Here is a 13,296-nt window from a genome sequence, read left to right on the forward strand (position 1 = left end):
TGCTCCCCTCGCCCTGGCTAGCGCCTCTTATAGCCCGGGCACGGGTCACGTGGGAGGGAATACCCGCCCCCTGCCGGCTCCTGGGGAGATTAACCCCATCCCTGCCGGAACCAGGACACTACTATTCATAAGATACAGCTTACTACTGTTCAACTTAGTGCCTCTTTTCTGAAGGATCTGTTTTGCACACTGACTAAGAGCTACTTAAAATCTTCTAAACATGTGAAAGCTACTTGTATTTCTGCTGGACAACCGACACGTACCTTTAAAGACCAGCTGCGGTTCTGCACTCAGAAAAGAAGCAAACAAGCATTAAAATTACCATCAATGAGAAATAATAAGAACAGAGACCAAAACATCAAAGAATTTCCTAAAATACAAATTTCCTGATACCTTTATTAGTCTAAGAAGCCCGATATAAAATTTTTATTATACGTTAATCAATTAACAAGGGCTGTATTCCCAAACCACATACAAATGATTTAGAATCCACCACTCTATGGTATAAACACATGAAAATAAAGCAAAACTACAAATTGCTCACTGTTTTTTTTGATGAACTGTATCCTTCCCCAGCCCTTTCATCATAATGAAGGCACTGCATCATCAATTAATTTTAGTCAATGATAGTGCCAATGACATAATTCTCCTGCCATTTTATTTTCCTGGTGAAGCGTTTCCCCATCTAGGGGCGGCATAAATCACTCGGAGAAATTGTGTCAACTGTTGGCTCACAACCATCACTTAGAAATTGCTGCTTGCTATTCTAGGTTTGCCCAGTAGTACTGCATACAAAGACCGCAGGCTTTTATACAAAAATCTACAGAAGCAATAAAATGTGTGTATTAGGAAGGGTAAACTTGCACTGTCTTAAAATATTTTCCATCAATAATTCCCCCTCCTCCCCTCTTTAGTGACAGCGAAACTTCACCTAAGGGCCCTATCTTTCCTGTTCTGGGGTTATCTGGTTATCCACCAGCTTCTCATTCTTGAAGTATTATGAGTCCTCGACAGATTCATGTTCACTTCCATGTTGAAAAGCAGCAAGACTAGCAAAAAGCTTGCACAAGGGCCAAGGATAAATTACACTTACACAGTAAAAAAGGTAAACCTTTTCCAAAATGGCATCTAACACAACATTTGGGATGCCCTGTTCAGCACATTAAAAGACAGGAATAAATCACATCCAAACCAAGATTCTGGATTCTTTTTCTCACCTGTACAAGGTTTTCTCTAATTAGGTTTTTCAGAACAATTTTGTTAGAACTGATTCAATACTTCAATTCAATTCTACTCAGAAAAGGTCCCCAAGGGATACATCTTGTGTGTCAGCGTATGACAATGAAAATGCCTAAGCTTGCATTCACTATTAATGCTACTTGTTGTTGAAGAACCAGCAGTACAGTTGATGCTGTCCACTGGACATGTTTACCTTACAATGGAAGGTTTTCTCCTGGCAGAAGATAGCATTGTTTTACAGTTTCCCTGCCAGTGTGATATAAATTTCTTCATTTTCTTCTAGTAGCATAACAACTACTCATTCTTGAAGGTTAGACTGCTAATTGAGGCCATCACGGCTTCTTTTACACTTTTGTTGTCTTCTCTAATCCTCTCTCACCTCTGTTCCAGAGAAACCATACCGGGCTAAATCTGATCCAACTCCCCCGCTACACATTCCCTGCATGTCATTAACACTTCTTCCAAACTCCAAGGGTTAAATCACAAGCTCCTAATCTAATCTGTCATTCACTGGTTGAAAACATTGATAGGGAACAGATTTAAGACAAAGTGTGGAGAACAGATTAAGTGTTCTTAAAAGTTACTTCATTATCATCTGTACTTTTTTCTCATAGTAGCTATACATTCACTTAATTGCTATTTTCTCCCCCTAACACTTCAATAATCTAAGTGCATTAACAGATCGACTCACTCCAAACTTACACTAAAGCAGCGTAAGAAAACTACCACCTCAACCACGTGTTACCATTTTCTCAGCTCTATCACCATCACAGCTCATACGCTGGTCCCAGCCTGCTCCACAGCAAGCTTCCTTGAATCTGAGGTGATTTTCTACAAAACAAGTTAATATTCCCTCCTGCCCACTTCTGCCTTTATGCCACAGCTCACCTTTCCCTCAACTGCATCAATGCAGATTTTGGTGGAAAACTGAGTAAAGGAATTGACCTTGTTAAAAGTCATTCTATTCTATACAGAATAAACCTAATTTCAGTTTCATTTCAATTCAATTCACAGTGTCCCTATTACTTAATAAATGATTTTGTTTCATTCCCTACTTATAGATCTTACAAACAGAAATTTGAAAGTCATTTAAACTAAGAAAACGATGCCGTGTTCATTTCTAAAAATTTATTCTGCAGACTGGCCTCAGAAAATATACATCTAATCTGACAGTACTAGAAAGTTACTCATTACATAAACTAGAATAATTTTAAAATCTCTCTTGGCCCTTGATCCCAAAGACAAATCACAGCCATAAGCAATATAGTTTTTCCTAAACCCATGACATTTTGTTTTTGAATAGTCTTTCTCTTCAAGAAATGATTCGTTAAATTACTGTTATAAGCCAGTAACATTGAAAAGCCTGTTAGAATTCTGAGCCATCTTCTCCATTTCCTCATTAATATTCTAATGAGCTTAACTGGCTCCTAAATGCAGTTCTGAAGTTGGTTTCTACCCAAAGCAACTCAACAAATGTATTCCATACATACAACATGATTAACAAAATGATGATTTTAAAATACCAAATCACTTTTTGTCCCACTAATATCATAACTCTCACTAAGGACCTCCCAAAATGTATTCTTTTTAATTGTATCTGAATCAAAACATTGTTTCAACTGAAAAGTAATCTCCATTAGCTCTGCCTGGTCCTCATTTGGTTACGTTTTGAGATATTTATTTTAATATCCAAAATTACACTTGGAGTAAGAACAAACTGTTCCAGAGCAAACAACGAAGCAGCTAATAGCTAGTAGCATCTTGATTGCATTTTCCACATCCTTCTGAATGTCTAACACTGCTTCCTCTTTGTTTCGAGGTGTTTTAAAAGTATGAACTGTAGTCAAATGCATTCCTTCACTAACAAAGAAATTAGCATTTAGTTAAATATTGTCTTCCTTGCAGAATACTCCATACCTTACATCTTGTACATTCACTTGCTAATTATTCCTAAATACATAAATAAGTTGGTCGATATATTTAATAAATATGCCCCAAGGTTAAGGGACTCTGAGTATGTCTAATGATGTTTTAGCAAGGAATATTTCACTCACATTTAAAATCAAGTAAAGGACATTTCCATTTCTTCAGGCTGTAGAGTTTCATCAGTTAAGATCTATGGTTTTTTGCTTTTTATGGGGAAAGGAAAGGGGAATTGAGCAGTACCTTGGGATAGTGGTCATGGGTTATTACATGAACATCCTCAAATATAACACAGTACTTTGCCTGAATTGATACACAAAAAAAATTGCTATATAGTCATATACTCACATGATTCAATTTCATGTTGCTTCAGGTTAAAACAAGCCACACTTTCATGTGTTTGAATACAATTCCCATGGCTGTAGTTTTTACAGTACATTTATGCATAGCCTAAATCACTCCTCTGCATAAAGATTTATGGAAAATAAGGGTGTTGGAGATAAAAAATAACACACCTTCTTTCCTATCTTTTTCCTAGAGTACACCGATTTTCATCTTCCAATACAATATGTAAAAAAAAAATAAATAAATCCATATTGCCATTCGTTCTCCACAAATTTTACCTTTTTAATACAGCTAAAAGAAAGAAAAAACAGGACTGAAAATGGATTCTGATGAATTATTATTCTTCCCTGGACAACTGTGGCAATATATGGGAAAATGTGTGTGTATAGAAGACTGTTAAGGGAAAATCATCCTTCCAATGACTTGTATAGAAACCATTGATTTCTTCTTCATTTTCAATCTGCCGTTAAGTTTCAAAAAAAGCGTACCATTTAAGTAGGAAGGGACAACACAACATTTATTTCTAGCATTTCTGTATTTGTTTTGCTCATTTTTAAGACTATGCTATAAGCACAAGTCCAAACTTGGCAGGCAGTGTAAATTTGTTGAGTACGGGCACGCACTCTAAGTCAGACTTCGGTTGGTCCAGCATGAATTCCTGAAATCACAGTATAAGGAGAATCTTTTCCTTGCTAACGTATTCAAATACCATCATCCACAACAAAAAAATTTATGCAACTGAGTGGATGTGTCAGGTGCCAGGATCTGCAGAAGGAAAGGGATGGCTGTGCTATTTTGTCACCACCAGTTCCAAATAAAAGGAGACAAGGCAAAGAAAAGATATACCATGAGACACAGGATATGAACTCTACCAGTGATCCAGAAAGTGCTGTCATTATCTCAACACAGCAGCAGGGAAGAACATTACGACTGATATGGAACTATAATATGGATATTATAGCTGATATGGAACTAATCTGTACCCTATTACTCTGAATGAAGCTGTAAATTTTGAGAAGCCTTTGACCACTGTGTAAATGATGGATGCTACAGCAGGGAACCAGTAACTCTGCCTCCACACACTTTCCACAAGGACATCTGTACATATTGGGCAAGATTCTGCTCATGCCTGCAAAACCCAAGAAATTATCACAGTACTTGCCTTTTTGTATTTTTTTTAAATTTCTACAACAGTAACTCACACATGCCACTGATTTTATTTTATTTTTTAAAGTAGATTCAAGCAAAAACTAACTCATCTGCAAATAACTTGAGTTCTTCAAATACATCAACTCCAGATAATGTTACTCTTGGATTCATGCTATTTGTGAATTTAGCAGTTAAGACTTCTGTCAGTTCAAATGACTCAGGGCATGCGCATGACAGCACAGAACCCTGCCAAAACAACCCAGTGGCAGTGGTTCATGCCTTCTGCTCCTGTCCAGCTGACCAATCCACAATACAGAAACGCACCGAGAGTCAATAAACTAAACCATATCTGCCCTACCAGGCAGCTTTTGCTGCATGCGCCAAGTTCCCTTCATTGCAGGATTTGCTCTGGAGAGTGACAGCGACAAACTGATGCAACATGTTAGCAGCACTGAACACTTTTTGATCACCCGTCTTATTTCCTGATATTATTCACCGAGGATATGAATTTATAATTATTACTTTGTAAATAGATATGACTGGAAAACAGATTAAGCACTCAAAGGTTTCTGGGCCTAAAATACATAAAACTGAAAAGATAAACAACAATGTTAAATGGGTTTCCATTGTGAATCTATGTAATTATAGACTAGTCTTTACTTAACAGATTTGCTTCTTGTGTATACATCAACCCTCATCAAAGCCAGAAAGACCCTTACTATACAATTTCATTAGCTCCCCATTTTAATGAATGTGCTATTTACTCATAAGGTTCCCAATCCATTGCAATATCTGGATTCTCTCTTGGGTCTCTCACGTTTAAAATTTTCTGTTATCTGCCTTTGATGATCCTTCTGATGGTGATGCTATTATGTAATTCATGCTTTTGTAATCTTATAATTAGGGAATGGATGCACCACACAAGTTTCGAGGTAAAGTAGAATGTTTTTGAACTGAACAGCAATACAGATTTCACATTTATGCCCTGTATTACCCCAGTTCTGTTGTCTACTGAGTTCAGGACGTCATGCTGGTCTAGACACATCCAGGTGATTTCTAGACCTTGTAACCTGAAAGGCTGGTTCCAGATCTGCAGAGGCAGCTGATTCCGAGACAACTTGGCTTAAAAGGAAAAAAACTGCATCTAAGTAACATTTTGTAAGGTCTTAGAGCTCTCCTCCCAGACTCTAATTCTGTGATTTTTCTGTTCATCATGTTACATTTATTTTGGAAGGGATTGGCAAAACTTAAGAACAAAAGAGAAGTAATAACTGAGCAGCACCCCATGACCGCTTGGAAAAAGAGGGCCTAGCCATTATACAAGCATTTTCAGATAGGAGACACGTCCTCTTTGTTACCAAATCTGCTGCATAGTTCCTCTGTGGTGCTGAACATAACTTTCTCAAAGCCTCAGCTCTGGGTCTGGAAGATGAAGACAGCAGCACTTCCCATCTTTTTGTTTATTGTGGCAAACAATGCACCGAAATCAATAACAGGTACACAGCCGCATGTTGGGATGAGAAGTTACTACGGGTCATGGCTGCAGTTAAGTAATGGGTGAAATATAAAAACAAACTAAGAAACAGATTTCCTTCCCCAAACATCCATTTTGGAGTGTGCATTATATGAAGGCTCTTTTTAGAAGCACAGCTTTATATACAAAAATGACTGGGATTTTATCTGTATTAGAAGCATTTTATATTGCAGTTACTTCATTTAAGATTTTCATATTTCTTTTCCTTTTACCCTTCCAGCCAGAAGCTTCTCCTTAAAAGTCCTTCAAAAGGTGGAAAAGTCAAACATGATACTTCACTGCTTGCTAGAAAACAACTGCAAAAAGTCCTAGCTTTCATCTTCCTCAGTTTCTTTATTTGCCAAGCTACGTGCAAGCAATTTTACTTCATCTATCGTTATATATGTAACACAGGATGGGTGCAGTTATTTCATAGTCCCTCCAGTTCTTTAAATGATTATCTCAGGTAACAGATTTACCTTCACATCATCATATACGAGAAGGATAAAACATTAGCACCTCTGATCAGACTGATTATTATTCCTCTTGGTTTTCATTTTCATAGCAGAAGGGGAATTTTCAACAGCTACCTTCTACGAGCAACACTTTTTGAAAGATCTCAAAGACATCTTTGTACCCAATTTTTACTTTATTTTTTGCACCCAATTTTATTTTAGTTTTTACCACTATGTTTTAGTGATTCATATAGATTCTCAAAGCATTGTTTCTGGGTGTCAAGAGCAGATTGCTCATACGAATTTGAATCTCACAATATAAATGAACGCAGACCAGGACCAAAGGAACTACAAGTTACCATAGTTCTGAATAAGCTCTCAAGCACACTCCCATTGTCTAACTTTACAGAGGTGCTTGTAAGCATTCTTCCTAGTGACTTGTGTGGGAGCTGTAAGTAAACCTTTCTAAAAGATGATTCAGTAAAGTTGAACATTATTTTTTCTAGTAGACTATATACAATACATGTTTTGACTCAAGTCTGTAAATGCATTCCCTTGTTGAGGAGCGTTTCCGTTCTTAAAAAAAAGATCATCTAAAGCATTACTCTTTGTCAAAAGGGTGGAGCAGAACTGCAAAAGGATGAATTTGTGGTCTGGTCATGCTGTAGCTTTAAAACTCTGCCTTAAGAACTCCCCTAAATGAACCCTTATCCATTCTTACGCTGCGTTAATAACTGTTTGACTTTCCTTATACTCCATTAGAGAAGTACACACATTTTGTGTTACATGAAAATATTACATTAAGATGACAATAATAAATGACAATACAAAAGCTAAGACTAACCTAGACCATTTCAGGAAAAAAAAATCAGCACCACCAAAAAGCTACCTTGAAACTGTATATGAAATGAAACATTTTCTATTAATGGTGTACAAAATATGATCCAACAAAACACACAAATCTATGACTAAAGACATCCTAATCACAGGTCTCAAAGTTATTCCATCAACACTTGAATTTGAAAAAAACAGATAAAGAATGAGTGCCACAAAGAGGAATTAAAAGGCAAAAGAAAAGCTTATTTCGTTTTCTTTGAGGCTTAAGAACTTTGCGAATTTTTCCTTGAATTCTCATTAAAACATGACTCGATTTTCAACTGCAATAACCCTTCAATCTTCCACCCGCAAATGCTTTACCAGTATTGAAAGCACCATTTACTTTCTGCGTCACCCACCCTGCAAGATTTTCTGCACAGTGTTGATGGGTAGAGGACCATAACCTTACCACTCTTCAAGCATTTATAAAGATCTACTGCAACACTTTGATTGCCTATGTTTGTCATTGTCAATGAAGAAATATACAACTTGTCATAGGGAAGTTAGCCTTTGTCCAGTGTAGTTTTGCAATCATTTATATTCTTTACAGAAATGACGTTTGTTATTGCTGTTTTGCTATATTTTTTAGACATATAAAACTTGTACAGCAATTCTTTCTGCTCATTTCTAAAAATGCTCTTTTCCTCAGCTAAAATTACAATACAATGGATAGAATGCCATTTAAGAAAAAACAAACAACCAAACACAACCTTTCTTCAGCTTCAATAAAAAGGGTACTTGCAATTAGATGCTACAGGAGGCAGACCATTGGCCCCATCACTGCAGCTCCTCTGCAGAACTTACTCCCTGATGTTTGTGTTTAAGAAACAAAAGCAAGAAACAGAGATGGTGCAGATGGGCTAAGGCTAAAAAGCTGACCTATATGTCACCCCACCCCTTCTTACCCAGATCCATGCTTTTTGAGGCTTTCAGATTAATTGATTCAGACTGCTTGGCTGGTGTCAAAGATCTGAAGTTGATGTGCTGATCTGTTAAATGCACTGCTGAATTTATGATGGGGCTGCAGAGAAAAAAAAAAAAAGACATGTAAAATATTTAGGCACCAGTTCAAAATACAAGTGAACTAATTAAATCATGCACAAATATACATGTGTTTCTTCCTGCAGTTGCTTACAGCCATGCATTTTAAAATCAGTTATTGATCCTCAACTTTCTTTTCTGAAACTTAACACCTCCAGTCATGGTTTTAATCATATAAATGTAAATGGTTAGTGATAATTGCTTTTAAACAATTCATATTTCATTTAGCAGAAGAAATGAGGAACATACCAGTGCCTGCATTTTTATTTTTATTTTTTGCATTTTGCTAGTTCTGTTTTACCACTGCATTTTCAAATAACATGCTACAGAAACTCAGAAAAATACTGCCAATGTATGTGGCTCAATTCTACTTCATCTACTAATAAAAAGTTATTTTATAGCCTTGCACCACTTCTGCAGAGGCTGGAGCCTGGAGGTCTTATAGAGGGTGTCGTAACACTGAAGAATTCCAAGGTACCGTGGGTTTGGTTTGGGTTTTGTTTTGTTTTTTTAATGATTTTACTTCAAGTTAGGCAAATATTTAAACATTTCCACTTGAGTGAAACTTAAAGTAACTTTCACCTATGAGAAGTCAAAACACCTTACTGCAACGCATCTGCAATCTTTCAATTGGAAACACAAATATGTATCTTTTTTAAATACTCTAAAACCAAAAAGCAGTTCTAAAATTAAAAACATCTTTCCAAACTGTTCAATCAAAAGGTTTGGTTTTACAGTGTTAAAACACTTTCCCCGTTTTTTTGCTGAAATGCATTTTCAGTGAAATCAGCGTGACTTGACACAGCAATTCCATTTCAATGGAAATTTCCAAATTGAAAACCAATACAATGCTGGAAAAAAGTCAGAGTTGGAGAAAGGGCCTGCAAATTCATCATCATTTTAATACATCATTATCACTTAAGAGAATGTTTTTGCTCCCAGCTTATTGAAAAATTAGGAACAGATTCTAGCAAACAACTGCAGTTGAGAATTTAATGCAGAGTTCCATTCGCCTACGTAGACTTTTGTTTGTTTGCCACGTCATATATACCTGCCTAGGAAACCAGAATTTACGAAATTACTCTAGTGAAATTACTCTATGTTAGCAAAAATAAAATAGTTACAAGGGCCATCACTGTATGAAGAATTCAAGGTATCCATAATAAAATATATCTACTCTTCAATACTATGCGCAACCAGTCATTTAAAAGGTAGTTTTTAATCACATCCACGCACTCAAGGACAGAAGTATGGCTAAGTTTTTAGTTGAAATGCATGCTTTCCTAATATCACTGCAATAAAATAGTTGCATGACTATCAAAACCGAATACAATCAAAACGAGTATACAGAGTTCAACATTGAAATTTCAGCATCAGAAGTCTGATAGGATGAAAGAATGCTTTGATTTGAATATGTGCTACTTGAGACAGACAAAGTATATGCCATCCCAAGCTCCAACATGTGTACACTTTTTTCTGCACTTCCAAATTTCTGTATTTACTAAGGAAATCAAAGCTTGTAGCTGCCATCAAGCACATCAGCCTTTACAAAAGGTATTCTTGAAACATCTGAAAAATCTACCCAATGCATTTACAACTGGTATAGTGTCCATTATTTTTTCCCATACACATTGCAATGTTCAAACTTACTGAAGCTTCATTTTGTAACCTCAAGAATATCTTTGGCTGATGTGTTTCATAAGAAGATTCAGTTTCCTACAAAGCTTTAAGAGGCTTCAGGCACTGCATCTACACATAGCACCCACTGGTATAGTTTTAAATTCCCCCCCCCTTTTTTTTTTTTAATTGGGATTATCTTCTGGGATTCTTTTTGTTTTACTGAATACTTGCTTTGTATTGTGATCCATATCATGGGTAGCAGGCATACTGCAGCTTATGAACAACTGAAATGAACAATGCACTAAATGCTAAAATAACATTCCCAGCTTACATTAAAGGATCATCCAGGTGACTAAAAACAGCAGTGTAAATTTTTACAAAATAAAAAGTGATTTCAAAATCAATTAAAACTACTATCCCAACCACTAATGAGCAATTAGAGCTGTAACTATTAAGAATAGCCAATGTCCAACCTATGATTATAATCCTCATTCAGCAGATCCTCACTGGGATGCGGTGGGAGAGGTGGAGGGGTTTCATTTTCACCATTGCCACGATCAGACACTGGCAACTCTGAAATAAAATTTAAAAAGGGGTTAAATAAGCTGCGGAAACAAGTACATTACACCAGTTCATTGATCAATGACTGGACTGGAAGGCCTCAAGCAATGCTGAAGTGAGTCACAAATTATTCAAATCCCTAAACTAACTAAACTAGAATTAAAATCACACCAAGCAGAAAATATACCCCTTGGGATTTCCTGAAGGGCTGATTTTCAGATTTGCATATGCATAATTAAAGATAAATATAGGGAAACTTTGTGCTTATAGTGAAGTTGAGCGCAAGGCACAAATTGCTTTACTCCATTTGAATGGATTTTCACTTCTACATAGCTGCATTCTAGCTGCTTGTAGGCTCATGCTTTCACTCCCTTTGATGGGGAGCACTTACCACCTTTCATGTACAGAAGAGAACCACATTCTCAGCAAAGAGTTCAGAAGAAGAAAAATTTATGTTATCCCATGGCAAGAGAAGAAAGAGCCATTTCTGAATTACAGTCTTCATTTTCCTACCATTATGGTAATACCTTCTTTACCTTTACAAAAAGCATTCAGCTCACACCAGAAAATTACTTTGGACCAAGAAAATCATGAACTACTCAATTAAACCATTCAGTGGTTTGCTAAGCAACAACACTTACACACCTGCAGTATTTAGTATGACTGCTGTTGCCTGCTGTAGGCCAGTTCATTATTGTCTTGTAAATTCACCTCTCAATCTAAAGGTCTAAGCTTATAAAAAGTTCGACTTTTGTCAATGTAGAACATGTCTTTACCCCTCCAAAACTTAATAGGAAACATGGACACTTAATAATTCTTGGGTTTCAATGGCAGGTAAGTAGTTTAACAATAATGGCATACCACACTTTCATGTGAGCTGTCCTGTTGCACTGAATGTTCCTAGTCTTTTTGCACAATCCTGCATCAAAGTATTAATCTAACTTGAGAGAAAAAGGGTTTACAATGAGGGGATCAAGGCAGACAGCAAAGATTATGTTTATTAGATAAGATCACTGAGCTAGCTCCCTAAAAGCAAATAAACAAACAAAACCACACTATTAGCTCGAGAATCCTATAAAACTCCTATTGACTGGATAATCTCCTAAGATCAGAAAGATAACACATAGTTCAAACCCTGTATCTCAGGAAAAGTGAGAACATGACCAGAAGAAAGTGAAGGTGAGCATATGAGGAGAAAACTTCCAACGAGACCTTAAAAAAATATCGATTGCTGGTCTGACGCAGAAAACAGGTATGCTACCTAACTTATATGCACACTGGTTTCTTGCATTATGATCACATTCTTTCAGGTTGCAATTTAAGGACAGGAAACAGAGATGAGGAGTAAAGGGCAAGTTCTCACACTAAAAAGAATTTAGAACAAAGGGAAACTCATACTGTTCAATGTAATCAAATGATTCAAAAGATGAATCAGAAAACGACAAAAATTTACTCATGTAAAAACATTCAGAACTACCAAAAATAAGCAGACTATGAAGCTCTGCAAAAAGGTTGCAGGATATTAAGTAAGTAGGATATGCAGTGAAACTCCCTGTCAGCGACTGCCAAGTGACACACATGGCAGTAGGGGAAAACTCTTGACACATACACAAGGCTATTACTTTAGCAATTACCACTCAGGAACAATTCAATAGAAGTGCACTGGATTGTTCTTTGAATATATGCTTAGCAAAGTCAAAAGGAAACAGACATTGAGAGTCTTAAGAAAGTCCAAACGCTCCATCTAGAACACAGTTAATGGTGTGCCTAGATTTTAAATAGCATCTAAGGATTCATTCTTCCTATCAGAAAAAAGCATGTAATACAATTCAGAAACATATTGAAAAGGCGGCAAGGGTAGTTGGACACATGTAGAAACATTCCTACAGAGAACACAGACTAGGATTCTTTGGTTTAGAATAAGAAGCAACAAAAGGGGATACAAGAGAAGTCTATGAAATTGTAGAAGCTATGCATAAGGTGAAAAGGAAGCTCTCACTGATGGTCTCAATACACAGTAACTAGAAGGCACTGGGTGTAACTATCAAGCAGTACACCTAGGACAAACACAAAGTAGCATTTTTTCCTGTGCCAATAAATCATGGAACTCATTGCCATGAGGATGTTTTGGGAACCAAATTAAAAAAAAAAAACAACTAAGAAATGACTAAAAGTTAGAGAGGTATCAATAACACAATGGTCCAGACAGAACATCTGATTTAGGAGGTCCCTAAACCACCGATTACCCAAAACAGGAAACAAAGGCCTGATGGAAGTAAAGAAAAAAAATAAATAAAATTCACATTACACCCTACACTGTGCCTTAACCTCTCTGAGCAGCCTCTCATAGCCACAGCTGGAGAGATGGAACACATCGTGTAGTCATATTAACTTTGATTCAAAGTAATTGATATGTCATTTCACAATGGCTGTTTGGTGATGGGTTACCACTGGCATTTCTCTTGCAGTACACAAATGGTACACAGAAAAACATCAGACTTCCTGAGAGAATCGGAAATGATTACAAGAGACTACAGCTACCAGCAAAATGGGAGCAGGAGCAAAAGAGTGAGA

General features: G+C 36.6%; 1 protein-coding gene across 1 annotated transcript in view; it reads right to left on the reverse strand.

The window, feature by feature from the left end:
* Positions 1-13,296, reverse strand: part of PARD3B (par-3 family cell polarity regulator beta) — a 406,080-nt gene that overhangs the window by 185,420 nt on the left and 207,364 nt on the right. The window contains exons 14-15 of the mRNA XM_009890252.1: positions 10,635-10,734; positions 8,406-8,521 (exon numbers count right to left, since the gene is read on the reverse strand). Of these exons, the coding sequence (XP_009888554.1) occupies positions 8,406-8,521; positions 10,635-10,734 (216 nt within the window). The remainder of the gene's footprint in view (positions 1-8,405; positions 8,522-10,634; positions 10,735-13,296) is intronic.

This window comes from Charadrius vociferus, unplaced genomic scaffold, assembly GCF_000708025.1.
Source record: "Charadrius vociferus isolate BGI_N301 unplaced genomic scaffold, ASM70802v2 scaffold147, whole genome shotgun sequence".
Taxonomy (NCBI): Eukaryota; Metazoa; Chordata; class Aves; order Charadriiformes; family Charadriidae; genus Charadrius; species Charadrius vociferus.